Source organism: Lolium rigidum, chromosome 5 (genome assembly GCF_022539505.1).
Source record: "Lolium rigidum isolate FL_2022 chromosome 5, APGP_CSIRO_Lrig_0.1, whole genome shotgun sequence".
Lineage (NCBI taxonomy): Eukaryota > Viridiplantae > Streptophyta > Magnoliopsida > Poales > Poaceae > Lolium > Lolium rigidum.
The window spans coordinates 235,280,023-235,299,283 of record NC_061512.1 but is presented as its reverse complement, the minus strand read 5'-3'; the positions used below and the strand labels follow the sequence as shown (position 1 = coordinate 235,299,283).

Below are 19,261 nucleotides of genomic sequence, written 5' to 3'. Positions count from 1 at the left end.
CAGCCAGACCCCAGCAAACCCTAGTTCTCCTCCCCAGCTGCGCCGCCTCTCTCTATTTCTTTCTCCTCTCCCACGCAAGACAAATTCAGATGAAGCTTCGGTTAAAATTTCAGAGGGCAGATACAGTACTACACCACCGCATGGCTGCCTCGTCGCGCCGCCGTTCCGTTCGTCCCCGACCTCGCCTGATGACGCCACGAGTTCTCCTTCGGCGCCCGCTTCCTCTCGGCGTAAGGAATCGAACCAGGGAGGCTCCCCAGTTGAGCACAAGGTCGCCAATTCCCGCGCCGGCCGCCGCAGTCCATCGATGTTTCCGACGCCGTACGACCTCCTCCAGCACATCCGACCGTGGATTCGCGTTCCTGGTATTCTCCTCGTCATCCCTGACTACTCCTAGCTCTCTCTTCCGTTCTCTGGTGTCTCGCCGATGGTGACCGTCGCCATTCTTTCCGCAGGTGCCCATCTCCGGCGACACCCAGATGGTCCCCGTTCAAGGCACCGCTACCATCACGTTCAGCGCGTCCAGGCGCAGCCCCTGCGACCACTCATTCCTCGTGGTTCACTCCGAGCCATCGAATCCATCCACGACCAGTACCTCTGTCCGTGTTGGCGACCAAAGCTCAGGTTCCAGTTTTGTTCAGTTTCGTCAGGTACCCTACACCGTCCAGAACTGTTCCAAGTAGCTGTGCGTCTCTTTCTGTTCAGCATCTGCGTGGTAGCCATCTGATTCGTGCCTTCATCCAGCCGTGATCTCCTTGGTTCAAAACCCAGCCAATTAAATCCATCTTTTATCCCTTTGTTTTGTTCAGATCCCACGTTTTGGAGACAGTTTATTTGTACGCGTGAGGCAATCTGAATCAGCACCAGCAAAGCAGTCCAGTGGCTATAGCTTTGATCTTTTTCACGGTGGTATGAGCATCAAATCCAAGCGTATGCTCTGCTTCTTGTCGATGGTGCAGGCCAGGTCCGGTCCAACATCTTTCCACTAGCCTGTTCTTTTATTTCCCTTTTTGCAAACCTTATTTAATTATAACTTTTATTTTATAAATCTAATTACTGCAAACTGTATGTATATTTCTATCAGCAAAATGTGAAGAACAATAATATGCCATTCATATAATTGTTTGCATCTCGCATCATGTTGTACCGTGGTAGTTTGCATCGCACCTAATAATTAAAGGCGGAGTATTTGAAAATTGCGTGATACGGTTTCTCGGTCCGTTTAAATTGGAAGTAGCCCACCCATGCCATGTTTTGCCATGCTAATAACATTTAATATACGGGGTAGATAAACAACTTGAATCTAATAATTTGTTTGTCCGGGTTCCGATCCCGCTTAATTTGGATAAATTGCATCGCATCATCTTTGCCATGTCATGCATATCATCTTGATCATGCTGGATCTTCTTTATCCGTAGTAGTAAGACTTGCATACGTTGTGTGTTCCAGCATTTGCTTCTTCCCGGATAGGATCGCGAAGTGGTGTTGTGAGATACGGCAAGTTCTCCGGATGTCCCTCGGCAAGCTTTAACAGGCAAGCATTTTCCCCTATACTTCTGCCCCTGCAGAAGTCGCTCACCTATTTTTATTTTTTGCCTTCTCCCTCATGCTATCCTTAAGTTGCGTTCTTGTCACGTGTCCCTTCCACTTGTTACCTCAAGCAGCCTATATTGCCTCCACCAACCTCCTACAGCTATTGTTTGGTTATCGGGTCTGCCTTGCGAGTCGTAGTGCATGCTAGTGCTGTTATATCTCGTTACCGTTTACCGCTATCTTATCGGTTATCTGTTGGGAATCATGACACATGGTTTATGGTTATATCTGTTGAGGATATCATGGTTACTTGTTAATAGTTGTTAGCGGAGACATCGGTGGGTCAGCTGATCGTTTTGTGACGGCTCACTTGTGTTTCTTTAAAACTTAGGACCCCGAGTTCTTGTTATCTGTTCCGAGACCGAGCGCTCTAACCACACGTGGGTATGCTTATGGGTCTCCCCTTGACCACTACCGGAATCTACAGCTTTGTCCAGTGGCCACAACTAGTTTGCAATGTTTTACCATTTGTTGTTTGCGTGCATGCCAGACTGTTACTTATTTACTTTGGGAAGCCCTAGGGTGCCTTGTATCCCTTGTTTCTGGTATGCACGTATAGGTCGCGGAGCCGCTGCGAAGTGGTTTATCGCCCCAGTGTGTGTTTAAACCACCTAGTACGCTGGCGCAACAGCTAAGTCCGCTTCGGAGATACGGCCGGACTTCGATACGGGTTCAACTTGGTTAGGTGGCTTCCTGGACATTGTTGTCGTGAAGGAGAGTGCGAGCCGTGATATTCACCTGTCGTAAGTGGATCGAGCGGTGCGTGTGGGTACATTTGGGCAACCCCTGCGGGTGTACATCTTATCGATAAGCCGTGTCCGCGGTTATGGACGACTTGGAGCTGTATGACTCGACCATAGACAACTTACACCCGTTCTTTGCAATCATAATTACTTGCGTAGTAAGTTAGCACAACTCTAATAATAAATGGTTAAAACTTGTCCACCGTGTGAGTGCCTTTGTAAGTACTTCCTTGCGAGGGGGAACACATCGGTTGTGTTATGTTGCGAGTATAGAACTATTAGTTTATGCGCTCTCTCACCTTCTCTATTTAGACGAATGTTGTAGAGTGTCTCTATAGGTTTTTAGTGCTTGCAGCGCTGCCGCTTAACCCCACCATATTTCCTATGACGTTCCTCTTGCGTCCTCTAAGTCCCCTGCGTGCCTCAAGTACAAAGGACGGCCGGTTGACGAATGCTTATACGTCTTGAAGTCTTGTTAAGTACGAACCCGTACTTATTGCTGCTTCTACGGGATATAGCCGGGCGGTATGAAGATCGGTACGTTGAAGAACGACGCTAGCAAGGTTACCCTTCCGGCTTGGCACAGGCGGGGTTATGGACGCCAGCTGGTTATCTTCGGGACTCTTAGTCCAAATTTGTATCTTGTCCGTACTCGGACGCATTAGGTCTTACGTATGATTTGGATCTTTGTATGTATCTATTTGTATCTTGACTCGTTGGAGTTGTTGTAATATATGTTTCTTGTGGGCTCTATTGTAATCATGTTGTAATGTTACTGCTCGTGATTGATTCCACCCGCATCGCGTGCATGCTTCGGCGTGTACGAGGCGCTTGGTGGTGCGTCTCCTAGAATCGATATCGTGCGGATTTCGGCGGATTCGCTGGGATCCTCATGGTACCGGTTCTGGGGCGTCACACATGCCAAATCAGTTTCTCAAAACACCATCAGCAGCAACCATACCAAACCACCAGGGTTGGAGAGATCGATATTACCTCAACACCGTACTCGCAAGTAAGCCCTGGCCATCCACAGCTGGGCAGCATGATGTCAGTGGAAGCAGCGAGGTCCAGAGGTCTTCTTCAGGCCCATATGAGTTCTGGTACAACTGGGTGATGACAAACCATTGTCACAACCTTGCCTGTAATGCCATCCAGACAAACATAAATCAGTATTCAGGATCAGAGGTTTAGAACAAGAATAATTTGGATATCCAGCATTGTGCACAACACATAAACGTCTTGGAAACTGGTATAAACACAAAAACATGTCACCGGAATCGCAAAACAACAATATACAGCATGCTATCCTGCACACCAACGTATAAAACGACTGCATGCTGAGAAGTGACTTCAAAATCACAACATTGAGTAGAAGAGACTACCCCATAGCAGACAACAACTCCATGTACTTCTGGAACACCCTCTGCAGGTTCTCGTCGAGCTCACTGCACAAGACAAAGACCAAGTAGGGTACAACATCAGCAAAGCTGTTGTTAACCAATCTGTAGGTGTTCTTTTGCCTAGGAAAGTTTAGATATAGGAGTGTACAACATCAGCTAGCAATGAACAATCAGCGAGAGTTTGGTTACAATATCAACAAGTAGTTGTTAGCTCGGAAAATTAAAACAACCAAGCCATGGATTTATGTTCTAGGATGAACAGTACACTTCCTCAAAGTAAATTTAAATGAAGTTCTGGGCAACAACTCAACACTCCTAAAATAAATAGGCAACTTGCTCAAAGAAAATTTGGAAGTAAGAAAGTGTGACATTTTCAGACTCTCATGATGTGTGCACTGTTTTACACTAAATCATGCCAAGTTAATGGATTAGACACCAATTGAAAACAAAATGGTCAGTCACCTGCACCTTTGAGAAGGACTTGAAGTTTACATTGCTGCATCACATCACTCTACATGACCAGAAAAAACAATTGCATTTTACACCCCATCAGACCCTCTACATTCTGTCCTACTACATCTTAAGAATGCCACTCAGTTTCTCAAGCAGGACTGAGGAATGAGTAAATCCTTGCAATTACAAGTGTTAAATTGGTATGTGCAACTAACTAATCCATTTGTTCAAGTTTCGGTCTCTATAAAACAAGCTATAAACCTTGAGATGTGGAGCGCATAAACGTGCAAATGCTTTAATTCAATGTTGGCACCTTCATCAAATGACCAGGAAATCACCAGAGCACCGATTCTTAGGCACTTCTTTCTGCTCAACTTCTTGAACTGACCAAAATTTCACAGCTAAATCGTAAAAGAAGCTAAAACTACATACTGTCGTTGCAGATTTTAGATGTAACGACTTGAACATTTGCAAATTTGTAGAGAGCGTTCCACAAGCATAATAGATAGATCGCCCTCTCTTTTGCTAAGAGCTGCTCATGCAAGAAAGTCTTTGCCATTTGTGAATTTGCAGTATGCGATCTAGCTGGCAAAGTTGTGGAGTTGGGCAGTAGTGTCACTTTCACCGGCTTCAAACCAGGCGACATGGTCATCTCGATCAGTTTCCGGGTAAGCACAACGCATCGTCCAGTGCTACCATTACATATTAACATATGTACCGAACAAATCACAACCCAGTGTTCTGACTTCTGACACGATCGGTGGCTGCAGAGCGATGGTGAACTCACCGAGTATGTGGTGACGCCACCGGCACTCATGGTGGCCAGGCAGCCGCAGGTGTCCGCTGTCGAGGGCACCTGCCTTCCGGCCACTGCCAGCAACGCACTCCAGCTACTCAAGGCCAAAACTTAAAAAGCAATATCATGTCACATATGCAGCTAAAGAAGTTCCCATAAGTGCGGTGGCAAAACGGGTTTCTTGGCCCTTTATCTTGTCTCGGTGTACTAGTGGAATAGTTCAGTAAAACACTAGTACCCCACGTCATCACAATAAATCGTGCCAATTGATGGGTAAAAGATACCAAGCTAGAAATAATTTCTTAAAACCATACACCTTTGAGGACTTAAAGATTACATAACTAATTCATGATAACTTTGGGTGTCATGAATTAAAATATGTTTAATTCCTTCCAAGTAAGTCTAGAGTTGGACTTGGTAAAAGCAAGTCTTGAACTTGATGTGAGTAAATAAGATGGAAGAAATCAGGCTCCGAACAACAAATCAACGCTACTGAAATGAACAGGAAACTTGCTCGGATTAAATTTTAATGTAGTGTAACAAATAGGCTAGGCAACTCAGTTGTTTTACAAGCAAACAAATATGAACATTTTTGCCTCTCACGATATGTATGCACCATTTTACACTAAATTATGTTGATTCATGGATTAGATACCAAGCAAGAAAAAAATGCTAGGATTCCTTCTATACCTCTGAGCAGGCCTTGATGACTACATGGCAGAATCACGATAACATTACACGACCAAAGAAAACAAATGCAGTTTACATCACATCAGACCCTATATCTGTCCTAGCGCGTATTAAGACCCCAACTTAGTTTCTCAAGAAGGATTAAGGAATGTGAAAATCCTTGCAACTATTGAATTGGTATGTCAACTACACCATATGTTCGAGTTTAAATCTCACCTTGAGCATGGCTGACTAAACATGCATACATTTATATTGAAACCATAACTAATAAACAAAGAGTCACAAAGCACCAGTTATGTGGCCCATGAACTAAATGCTCAATAATAAGTGGGCCAAACCAAGGCAGGAAGTCAGTACAAACAACCGTGGCATCGCATAACAAAAACAAGCTAAAGTTAAAATACCTCAAATATCAGTACAAGAAACAAAAATATCAAAGCAAGAAACAAAAATATATAAAAGTATAGTTCTAACTGTAGCATCGAGATGATACTTCTAATCGAGCTTCTATACATAGAGGAGCTTGCGGGCTAGCTTTCTACTCTAAAAAGAATGATGCAAAAACAGGGGAGCAAACAGTAAAGCTCACAATAGAATTTGCACTCAGTATTAACACTAGGCTTGCCACATGCATGGATAAATATATACACCCAAAGGTGATAGCAACACCCAGATCATGCAAGAGCTAGTAATAAAACCAAACAGTCTTAGAATCAAGGAGAACTAGGATAAAACCAAATAGTCCCAGAATCAAAGATGTGCACACCAGCCAAGTACAGTCAAAATAAGTACAAAAAAGTATGAGGAATTATTTACAACAAGGGTACATCACGTTGCCCAGAAACTCACCTTAACCATGCAGATCAAGAAAAGGACATCGCTGCCACATGCAAATATTCGTTCCAGCATATCTGCATACACACCAGGTAGTAAAGTTGGGTTAAAAACAGGCAACCAAATGGAGAACCAAATAGAAATAGCATGCGAAATTAGTTTCTCAAACCATAAGTTCCAGATTAGGGTAGGGTCAAGCTCGCACTATATTTGCAATGACTAGCAGGATCAAAATAAACCACTAAACTCAACCATTCATTCGGTGCAAGTTTTTTTACCAATGAAGTAATCCTCCACAATGAGAATGCATCCACAGAACACCAAAATGGTCTCAGCGTAATATGAAAATGGTATTAATTTATGAAGCACACTTTCTAGATGATCAAGAGTAAATGGCCAAAGTACTTTCAACCACTTGCAGAATAATCCATAAACTGAATTTTGACAAGTGACACCTCTGTACCTGCTTATTTGACAAAACTTTTGGACCGATCTCGATTCTCAAAGGAACACCTTTGATTTCCCATTGACAATATTTCGATCCTGGAGAATGGTTTTCACGAGTATCCAAGTCTGCTCAAATCCCTGCTTGATTCAAGGTGTAAATTTTTCAACTCGCATGCTCCTTTAATATCCATTCTGTCAGCATCTTTAAATGGCAGATGAATAATGAAGACCTAGATAGGTCTCACCTTGGGTGGCAGCACTAAGACCTTGTTATCACCATGTGTATTACCATGACACCAATCTAAGAAGAGCAAACATGCCAGATATTAGAAATGCAAGCATAACTAGAAAGAACATATGGTGACAAAATACCACATTCACATAATTAAAAAATAGTACTAAGCTATATTTCAGACTGCAGCATGCCTCCACATCACACTCAAGGAGCTCAACAAAACATTATGCCAAGAAGGGTACAATATCATATCATTCAAGTATCTATACAAAGTTAATAGTGCAAAAAGCAAGTTTAAGATGATCAACTTGAGGTGACCACCACTAAGTATTCCACAATTAACACATACCTACCAGAAACAGGTCACTGGAAGTTACTATTAACTGGCAAGTGACAAGTTATCATTTGTAAACATCTACTGTACTACCTCCATTCCAATCAATAAGGCTTATATTATTTTTGAGAACTCAAACAGATTAAAGTTTGAACAAGTTTTCACAAAAAAAAATCATTGACATGAAAAAAATACAAAATCAATACTATTAGATAAATCATGAAATATATTTTCATGTGATACCTATCGAATACCACATTTGTTGATATATATTTTTCTACAAGTTTGGTCAAACTTTAATTGGCTTGACTTTTCAGAAATATAAGCTTTATTCATTGGAATGGAGGGAGCAGTGGATATGCATAAATCTACCCCCAGCAAGACATGCCTGACGAACAACAAGAGCTATCACCAAGTTAGTAATAGAACTGGTCGACAAAAATACAACTAACATCATACATCATCATTGAATACAAACCTACATGTCATGCAAACATGCCAGAAGACAAATAGAAAACAAAGATTGTTGACATGCACCATCAACTAATTAACTAGAGTCCAATTGAATCACCCTAACCATAAAAAAGCAGATCGAACCGCCATGGTAACACCAGATTGAACATGACAACACACAGGTACACTGAGAATATGCTAACTCGAATGTCGTTCAAAAGCACACATTCATGATTCATCAATCTCATGTACAATCGCTGGAACAACAAGAGAGCGGCATCGCGGTGGATTGAGATATACCAGATCATTATCTTGAGGATGCAAAGCTTCATGGAGCCGTTATCGGATGCAAGGAGCAATATAGGTGTCTAACAGCAGCTGCACAGAAATACCAGGGGTTACCATCGGTTAAGGCTACATGGGAGGGGAGGAGCTGGGGTCTTCGGCTACAGGAAACTGGAGTAGAAGAGTATCTACAGAGGCACAGGCGACACAAAGGGTTTCAAGTGCATCCTGAAGGAGCTGCATCGGAGAGCCAAACCCTGCATGTAGCAATAAAATTATTTCAGCGCATGTTTATGTCCATAGCTCGGATGTGTCACATAAGAACAAATATAGACATGAAAATTCAAGAAAAATCCAATGAAGAAATTCACTAAATAAAGAAAAATTGAATAATGCTGGTCCAATGCTCCGGAATGTATATAACCAATTCATGCGAACAATATATATATGTGAGAGAAATTCTAACTGGAGACCTCTCCGGTTCATGTAACGTAGCAAATGATATGCTAGAACTGAGAAATGATTCATGACAAGAAGGTACCAAAGAAATACATTGGCATTCATTAATATTGACCTTGTGGCAGGCTTGAAATGAACCAGCATCACGGTCCAGTTGTCCCTCGACCTTCTCCCGGAAGACGCATGCATTTGCTCCAGGTGGAATCCGGGCGACAACAGACCGGGCAAGGAGAGGAGACCACCACCAGGAGCTCAGGGAGTTCGGCGTTGATGTCATTCAACGTTTTCTGCATGGGGCACAAGCATGGGCATGAGTACTATGAGCAAACAAAATAGGATCATTTGCCTACATAGCATTCTAGATTCTACGCATGAGGATAATGATATATGTTTTAAACCATGAAATGTACATGCTTCCAATAGGCACGGCCAAGATATATCGTTTAAGTTTTCTTTTCTTCTCTCAATAGTAATGTGAAAATTACTCTCAACAGTTCACCGGTAAACTTTCAGTATGTTTTAGGATAATACAATAAAGTAACGCTATTGTTTAGTCATGGCAACATCAAAGCAAGCAATGGTACGAAACAAGTAGTACCATGCACATCAAAGTAGACCGACCACCGTACTCAAAGACCCAACCAAGGCCTCGCCGTCTCCCATGACGACGACATCTTGGCGATGTTGTAGATGATGGTGTTCTTGATGCATATTTTGTAGCAACCAGTTTGCCGAGAAAATAACTCGTATTAAAAACATATTATACTCTTGCTGCAATCTAAAGCTCTTAGATCAGGCTGATCAAAACTCAATTTAAAGGTGTGGGGATGATCTAGTCTATTAGTTCCAAAACACATCCATTTCATCAAGCATGAAATAAGTACGACAATGAACTCACAAACAACACCAGCTAACTTGAGTCCCTGCAAGATACTACACTGTCCAGGTAAACTTGTTATGTTGAATGATTACTCGGTCAATTGACTAACTTGATGAAAGATAATACATTATTACATTTTACCTAATGCCAATTGGGAGCTCAATTTGCATATTATTACCAATCTACAGATAAAAATAAAGATCACATGGCCTAAATTTTTAGATGATCCGAATCTACAAAATCATGCCAAGGGTTCAAAACATGTGAGTAGATCACATGGCAAATGACCAGATCAGAACTACACTTGAGAACGAATGCAGGTTAAAGAAACAAGTGATCATATTTACACACAAAATTACATCTATGACAGCTTAAAATCATACAGCTAATAGCAAAAATCGAACCAACCAAGAAATAATCCTAGACAGGCTTGTTTTTACTACAACCATTAAGTTCATCAAAAAAAAAGATCGAATAGTAGAGAACAGTATCCAACTGAACCAGTCACGAAACAAAAATGATGGCTAACTTTACAGAATTAAAGTCTAAAAGACTGAAGCATGAAGCGCAGAGGTCGGAAGAGGCGGCGCACCGGAGCCGCGCCGGAGGGTCGTGCTGATGGCATGGCCGTGGACTCCCTTGGCTGGACCGCGCCCCGCACATCCCGCGCCGACGGCGTCGACGTTGATCCTGGTTGGGGCTCCGACGGCCACAACGCGGCGGCGCCACCAGTTCTGGAAAGGGCAGTGGACCCCTGGCCGGACAGCTACAGGGCCAGCCATCCTCGTCACCACGCCAAAAAGAGAAGGGCCAAGGCTGGCCGCTGTGCACAACCTGCCAAAGTCTGGAAGGCCAAAGAATGATCGATCAACAGCTTGGCGTGGTCAATCTGAACCTACAGTGCAGTTTGTTGCATAATTAGCAGAATGTCCGGCGGCCGCCAACGGTCAAAATGGCGAGGTCTATCTACGGGTTGAGGACGATGGTGAGGTACCTGCGTGAATCCCGGCCATTCACCACGGCGCGATGGAGGAAGCGGGACGGTGGCGGCGGCCCTGCACGGCGGCGCGATGGAGGAAGGTCACCGTGATCGATCTGAACAAGGGCAAAACGTATTAGGCACGTCCTGTTGGTTGCATAATTAGCGGCACGTCATGTTTGTTGCATAATTAGCGGTGCTTTTTTTTTCCTTCCGTGCAGCAGCCACGTACAATTCCATCCGCGTCACCGCGTAGCTATTCCATAAGTCTCCGTAGGTCTAGCATTTTCGGTTTTGGACCTTCTCCTCTAAACACTTTCTTTGGGTTTTGCCATTTCAGCCCAACCGCCACCCCCACCACTCCAAAAATTCCATCCTTGTTGTTACCTGTCGGTGGCAGGGGCACGAGCGAGTACGGGAGCAGAAACCGTCGGGCTCCCAGCACCCTCGGTGGAGGAGGTCCCCGTCCGCTTGGCGGGTGGCGCAGACGGCGCATTCAGAACCTTGCCTTCCTCTTTCTATTGCTAGAAAATGGTGGTTCTCCTTTCCCTGGCATACAACTCTCATAGGTTGGGACTGATGTGGTACTTAAATCCATGTTCAGGACTAGCTACATTTGAAAAACAGAACTATCAATAGAAGCTACCTGGATTGGTGTGCCTGTGATTAGGAGACGAGAGCCACTTTTATAAGTTCTCACGAGTTCCGATAAGTCAGAATGTTCATTATTTAAATTTTTATCTTCATCAATAATAATGTAGCCCTAGTGGATACCCTTTAACTTTCTCTTTTCTATATTTGTCATCTCATAACTAGTCACGCACACATCAAATTCCTGCGCCTGCGGTGAGTCCCATATAGCTTTCTAACATAGAAAAAGAAAGAGAAGGTCACTAATAGTATAAGTTGAATCAATGAATAAAGAACAGACTTTTGAGAGAACTAACCCGCTCTTTTTTATCCCCAGAAACTTCACAAAAAGTAAGTTAGAGAAAATAATGTTGAATGCCTTCATCCAGTTGTCAATAGTCTACTTCGGAACAACAAGCATGTGACGATTAGTTTTTTCTTCTTCTTTTTTAGGATCAGATATGTCTCTACTCTTTTTTTCTTTTGTGGGTTTAGTCTCATGCTTGAGATACCCCTGCAATGCTTGAGATACCCCATGCTTGAGACTAAACCAACAAAAGAAAAAAAAAAGTAGAGGCACAACTGATCCTAAAAAAGAAGAAGAAAAACTAATCATCACATACTTGTTATTCCGAAGTGAACTATTGACAACTGGATGAAGGCATTCAACAGTATTTGCTCTACCTTACGTGTTGTGAAGTTCCTGGGGATAAAAAAGAGCAGGTTAGTTGTCTCAAAAGTCTATTCTTTATTCATTGATTCAACTTATACTATTAGTGACCTTCTCTTTCTTTTTCTATGTTAGAAAGCTATATGGGACTCACCGCAGGCGCAGGAATTTGATGTGTGCGTGACTAGTTATGAGACGGCAAATATAGAAAAGAGAAAGTTAAAGGGTATCCACTGGGGCTACATTATTATTGATGAAGCTGAAAATTTAAAGAATGAACATTCTGATTTATCAGAACTCATGAGAACTTACAAAAGTGACTCTCATCTCCTAATCACAGACACATCAATCCAAGTAGCTTCCATTGATAGTTTTGTTTTTCAAATGTAGCTAGTCTCGAACATGGATTGAAGTACCACTGGCTAGTAACTGATGTGTGTTGTTTCATATTTGTTTTTGGTTTAATATTATTAATGTTTACTAGCTACGTGGCAGAATGATTTGCATGAGCTTTGGCTCTCCTACACTTCGTGGTACCTAAGGTCTTTACGTCTATGTCTTCAGAGACCTTTGATATGTGGTCTCAAATTTTGGGTTGCCCTTATAAAAAATCGGATTCGTATTCCGCCTTCAAGGATTGTTTACAACATTCTGGTTCCGATTTGGATTCAGAATCCAATATCTTGGATCAGCAGGAGGTGGTGGTGGAGGTTCACAAGGTTGGGATTCTCGTCATCACCAATTTCAGTATTTTAAAATGAAGTCTATTTATAATTCTTTATTACAACTTTCTCTTCTGTTCAGCTGTCAATAAGGATGACCTTCCAAAAATGACATTGTTGGGTGGTGGAAAGGTTATTGAAGATATTCTAGATAAAAGAGAGAAGACAACGACACAACCTAAAGCAAAAATACAAAAAATCACTAAGGATAGCATTAAATTTAGTTGGAACAAGCGACCAAGCCAGGAAGTCAGTACAGACAGTCGTGGCATCGCATAACACAAACAAGCTGAAGTTAAAATACCTCAAATATCAGTACAAGAAACAAAAATATAATTCAAAGCAAGAAACAAAAATATATAAAAGCATAGTTCTAACTGTAACATCGAGATGATACTTCTAATCGAGCTTCTATACATAGAGGAGCTTGCAGGCTAGCTTTCTACTCTAAAATGAATGATGCAAAAACAGGGCAGCAAACCAGTAAAGCTCACAATAGAATTTGCACTCAGTATTAACACTAGGCACGACACATGCATGGATAAATATATATACCCAAAGGTGATAGCAACACCCAAATCATGCAAGAGCTAGTAATAAAACCAAACAGTCTTAGAATCAAGGAGAACTACGATAAAACCAAATAGTCCTAGAATCTAAGATGCGCACACCAGCCAAGTACAGTCAAAATAAGTACAAAAAAGTATGAGGAACTATTTACATCTAGGGACAAGGGTACATCACGTTGCCCAGAATTTCACCTTAACCATGCAGATCAAGAAAAGGACATCGCTGCCACAGGCAAATATTCGTTCCAGCCTATCTGCATACACACCAGGCGGTAAAGTTGGGTTAAAAACAGGCAACCAAATACAGAACCAAATAGACATAGGATGCCAAATTAGTTTCTCAAACCATAAGTTCCAGATTAGGGTAGGGTCAAGCTCGCAGTATATTTGCAATGACTAGCAGGATCAAAATAAGCCACTAAACTCAATCATTCATTCGGTGCAAGTTTAAATGCATCCACACAACACCAAAATGGTCTCAGCGTAAAATTAAAATGGTATTAATTTACGAAGCACACTTTCTAGATGATCAAGAGTAGATGGCGAAAGTACTTTCAATCACTTGCAGAATAATCCATAAACTGAATTCTGGCAAGTGACACCTCTGTACCTGCTTATTTGACAAATCTTTTGGACCGATCTCGATTCTCAAAGGAACACCTTTGATTTCCCATTGACAATATTTCGATCCTGGAGAATGGTTTTCACGAGCATCCAAGTCTGCTCAAATCCCTGCCTGATTCAAGGTGTAAATTGTTCAACTCGCATGCTCCTTTAATATCCATTCTGGCAGCATCTTTAAATGGCAGATGAATAATGAAGACCTGGATAGGTCTCACCTTGGGTGGCAGGACTAAGGGACCTTGTCATCACCATGTGTATTACCATGACACCAATCTAAGAAGAGCAAACATGCCAGATATTAGAAATGCAAGCATAACTAGAAAGAACATATGGTGACAAAATACCACATTCACATAATTAAAAAAACTAGTACTAAGCTATATTTCAGACTGCAACATGCCTCCACATCACAACTCAAGGAGATCAACAAAACATTATGCCAAGACGGGTACAATATCATATCATTCAAGTATCTATACAAAGTTAATAGTGCAAAAAGCAAGTTTAAGATGATCAACTTGAGGGGACCACCACAAAGTATTCCACAATTAACACGTACCTACCAGAAACAGGTCACAGGAAGTTACTATTTAACTGGCAAGTGACAAGGAATCATTTGTAAACATCTACTACCTCCATTCCAATCAATAAGGCTTATATTATTTCTGAGAAGTCAAACCGAGTAAAGTTTGACCAAGTTTTCACAAAAAATACAAAATCAATACTATTAGATAAATCATGAAATATATTTTCATGTGATACCTATAGAATACCACATTTGTTGATATATACTTTCCTACAAGTTTGGTCAAACTTTACTTGGCTTGACTTTTCAGAAATATAAGCTTTATTCATTGGAATGGAGGGAGCAGTGGATATGCATAAATCTACCCCCAGAAAGACATGCCTAACAACAAGAGCCATCACCAAGCTAGTAATAGAACTGTTCGACAAAAATACAATTAACATCATATATCATAGTTGAATACAAACCTACATGTCATGCAAACATGTCAGGAGACAAATATAAAAAAAGATCGCTGACATGCATGATCAACTAATTAACTAGTGTCCAATTGAATCACCCTAATTAACCATAAAAAAGCAGATCCAACCGCCACGGTAACACCAGATTGAACATGACAACACACAGGTACACCGAGAATATGCTAACTCAAATGCCGTTCAAAAGCACACATTCATGATTCATCAATCTCATGGTACAATAGCTGTCACAACAAGAGAGAGGCATCGCGGTGGATTGAGATATACCAGATCCTTATCTTGAGGATGCAAAGCTTCATGGAGCCGTTATCGAATGCAAGGAGCAATAGAGGTGTCTAACAGTAGCTGCACAGAAATACCAGGGGCTACCATCGGTTAAGGCTACATGGGAGAGGAGGAGCTAGGGTCTTCGACTACAGGAAACTGGAGTAGAAGAGTACCTACAGAGGACGACACAGAGGGTTTCAAGTGCATCCTGAAAGAGCTGCATCGGAGAGCCAAACCCTGCATGTAGCAGTAAAATTATGTCAGCGCATGTTTATGTCCGTAGCTCGGATGTGTCACATAAGAACAAATATATACATGAAAATTCAAGAAAAATCCAATGAAGAAATTCACTAAATAAAGAAAAATTGAATAATGCTGCTCCAATGCTCCAGAATGTATATAACCAATTCATGCGAACAATATATATGTGAGAGAAATTCTAACTAGAGACCTCTCTGGTTCATGTAACGTAGCAAATGATATGCTAGAACTGAGAAATGATTCACAACAAGAAGGTACCAACGAAAGACATTGGCAATCATTAATATTTATCTTGTGGCAGGCTTGAAATGAACCAGCATCACGGTCCAGTTGTCCCTCGACCTTCTCCCGGAAGACGCTTGCATTTGCTCCAGGTGGAATCCGGGCGACAACAGACCGGGCAAGAAGAGGAGACCACCACCAAGAGCTCAGGGAGGTCGGCGTTGATGTCATTCAACGTTTTCTGCATGGGGCACAAGCATGGGCATGGAGCAAAAAAAAATAGGATCATTTGCCTACATAACATTCTAGATTATACACATGATGATAATGATATATGTTTTGAACCAGGAAATGTACATGTTTTTAATAGGCACGGCCAAGATAGATCGTTTAAGTTTTCTTTTCTTCTCTCAATAGTGATGTGAAAATTACTCTCAACAGTTCACCTGTAAGTATGAGTAATGCTATTGTTTAGTCACAGCAACATCAAAGCAAGCAATAATACGGAACAAGTAGTACCATGCACATCAAAGTAGACCGACCACCGTACTCAAAGACCCAACCAGTATCCATGTAGTCAACTGAATAACTACATGGGCTACGTCCCTTCCATAGAAAAAGAAAGAGAATGTCACTAATAGTATAAGTTGAATCAGTGAATAAATAATAGACTTTTGAGAAAACTAACCCGCTCTTTTTTATGCCCCAGGAACTTCACAACACGTAAGTTAGAGAAAATCCTATTGAATGCCTTCATCCAGTTGTCAATAGTCCACTTCGAAACAACAAGCATGTGACGATCAGTTTTTTCTTCTTTTTTAGTATCAGTTGTGTCTCTACTCTTTTTTTCTTTCGTGGGTTTAGTCTCATGCTTGACGGTGCTGGCTAAACCCACAAAAGAAAAGAAAAAGTTGAGCCATAACTGATCCTAAAAAAGAAGAAAAAACTGATCGTGACATTTTTGTTGTTCCGAAGTGGACTATTGACAACTGGATGAAGGCATTCAAGAGTATTTGCTCTAGCTTACGTGTTGTGAGTACCTAGGGGATAAAAAAAAGCGGGTTAGTTGTCTCAAAAGTCTATTATTTATTCATTGATTCAACATATACTATTAGTGACCTTCTTTTTCTTTTTGTATGTTAGAATGCTATATGGGACTAACCGCAGACGCAGAAATTTGATGTGCGCGTGACTAGTTATGAGACGGCAAATAAAGAAAAGAGAAAGTTAAAGGTATCCACTGGGGCTACATTATTATTGATGAAGCTGAAAATTTAATGTGTGCGTGACTAGTTATGACCATGCACAGGAAAGTAGACCGACCACCGTACTCAAAGACCCAACCAAGGCATTGCTGTCTCCCATGACGACGGCATCTTGGCGATGTTGTAGCTGATGGTGTTCTTGATGCATATTTTGTAGCAACCAGTTTTCCGAGAAAATAACTCGTATTAAAAGCATATCATACTCTTGCTGCAATCTAAAGCTCTTAGATCAGGCTGATCAAAACTCAATTTAATGGTGTGGGGATGATCTAGTCTATTAGTTCCAAAACACATCCATTTCATCAAGCATGAAATAAGTATGACAATGAACTCACAAACAACACCAGCTAACTTGAGTCCCTGCAAGATACTACACTGTCCAGGTAAACTTGTTATGTTGAATGCTTACTCGGTCAATTGACTAACTTGATGAAAGATAATATATTTTTTACCTAATAATGCCAATTGGGAGCTCAATTTGCATATGATTACTAATCTACTGATAAGAGTAAAGATCACATGGCCTAAATTTTTAGATGATCCGAATCTACAAAGTCATGCCAAGGGTTCAAAAAATGTGAGTAGATCACATGGCAAATGACCAGATCAGAACTACACTTGAGAACGAATGCAGGTTCAAGAAACAAGTGATCATATTTACACACAAAATTACATGTATGACCGCTTAAAATCATACAGCTAATCGCAAAAATCGAACCAACCCAGAAATAATACTAGACAGGCTTGTTTTTACTACAACCATTAAGTGCATTAAAAAAAGATCAAACAGTAGAGAACAATATCCAACTGAACCAGTCACGAAACAAAAATGATGGATAACTTTACAGAATTAAAGTCCCCAGTCCCCATTGTCTAAAAGACTGAAACATGAAGCTAGACCAAGATTTTAATCAAGTAAAATAGATTTCCTGCTTCCGTATTACATCAATAGGAAAAAAAAGCAACATATACAAATACTGCATGCAACCAGCAGTCCAGGACATACTTCAATCCATTGGGAATCAAAAAACTTCACTTCAAACTTGAAGCTATGTACTAGAGAGAACTGAATGCGAAAAAATGCAGCTTTTCAGGGGCGACTGAAACGACACAGGCCAGAGTTATTTCCCTACGAACTCGTGGCCTATTTCAAGTAATCATCAGGCCGTACAGCACAAAATCTTTAATGCCATGGCAGAAGAGATTTATGCATAATTTCAGCTACGAACACATTCATTCAACGTGATAAAATGATATGTACTGAATTTGAAAGGACTGCAACTCGATGAGGAGGACGAGGAGAGGGAGCTCACGGGTAGCAGCAGTTTGGGGAGGCAGCGGTGGACGATGTGGTGATCGGCATGAGGAGCAACAGTTCGGGTTCGTGGCCAGCGCCGGCAGCAGCAGCTCGGTAAGACGACCGCCAGCCTTCCTCCATGCCTCATGTTGCAATTCCTGTGCCCCTCCCGCCGGAAAGAGGCACGGCTGCGCCGCCTTGGTCGTCCCCGACAGCGGGGCACCAGGTCAACCCGTGGAGTTCTACGTCTTGGCCAGGCACCACCAGGTCTCCCCCTCCGTTGGGTGCTGCAGGAGAGGAGACGAGGACAGCGGCGTCCTCTTCGGCGACACCAGCAGCGGCCCGCGTCAGCTGCCAACGTCAATGACAACAAAAGAAAAGAACCCCAGGTTACAGTAGGAAGAGCAAGAAGCCACATCCATGGGTACCTGCAACAAGTTAGTTATCAAACCGCAGTGAAAACTGAAAACATATATGAGTAGTAATAGCTTGAGACAAGATAGAGTTTCACCACTGCATGTGCATGATGAGCAGAAAACAATCCAAAGAAACTACTGCCTATGCGGACCAAGTTTTTAATTAAGTTGAATATAGATTTCCCGCATCCATATTTCAGCAATAGGAAAAAAGGCAACAAATATAAAGTGTGCATGCAACCAGGAGTCTGAGGTCGTACTACAATCCCTTGGGAATCAAACAACTTCACTTCACACAGCTATGTACTAGTAAGATTCTGAATGCGAAAAAATGCAGTTTTTTGGGGCCGACTAAAACAACACAGGCTAGAGTTCTTTTTTCCTGTGAATTCGTGGCCTAATTCAAGTAATCATACTGGACCAAACCCTAACGCTGCCACAGGAGATTTATGCATAAATTCCGCTGCTACCACATTCATTGAACACGATAAAATGATATGTACTGAATTTGAAAGGAATGCAAGTCGATGAGGAGGAGGAGAGGAAGCTCACGGGCAGCAGAAGCTTGGGGAGGCAGCGACGGACAATGTGGTGGTCGGCATGAGGAGCAACAGTTTGGGTTCGTGGCCGGCGCCGGCAGCAGCACCTCGGGAAGGCGACCGCCGGCCTTCCTCCGTGCCTCATGTTGCAATTCATGCGCCCCTCCCGCCGGCGAGAGGCACGGCTGCGCCG

General features: G+C 42.0%; 1 protein-coding gene and 1 long non-coding RNA gene across 2 annotated transcripts; one reads left to right on the top strand and one right to left on the bottom strand.

Annotated features, from left to right (window-relative positions):
- The first annotated feature begins 326 nt into the window (after positions 1-326).
- Positions 327-989, top strand: LOC124657265. The gene is made up of 3 exons (XM_047195845.1): positions 327-365; positions 456-650; positions 810-989. Exons 2-3 carry the CDS (start codon positions 480-482, stop codon positions 987-989), a joined length of 351 nt encoding a protein of 116 aa, XP_047051801.1. The 5' UTR covers positions 327-365; positions 456-479.
- Positions 990-13,017: 12,028 nt separating this feature from the next.
- LOC124652123 lies at positions 13,018-19,163 on the bottom strand. The gene is made up of 8 exons (XR_006987581.1): positions 19,082-19,163; positions 18,130-18,541; positions 15,588-15,792; positions 15,242-15,305; positions 15,069-15,146; positions 14,012-14,069; positions 13,783-13,908; positions 13,018-13,426 (listed from the first exon to the last, which is right to left on the bottom strand). It is a non-coding gene; the product is annotated as an uncharacterized LOC124652123 (long non-coding RNA).
- Positions 19,164-19,261: the final 98 nt, after the last annotated feature.

Coding starts and splice junctions, on each gene's coding strand:
- LOC124657265 (XM_047195845.1), top strand. CDS start 480: ATGGTCCCCGTTCAAGGCACCGCTACCATCACGTTCAGCGCGTCCAGG. Junction 651..809: donor GTTTTGTTCAGTTTCGTCAG/GTACCCTACACC, acceptor TGTTTTGTTCAG/ATCCCACGTTTTGGAGACAG.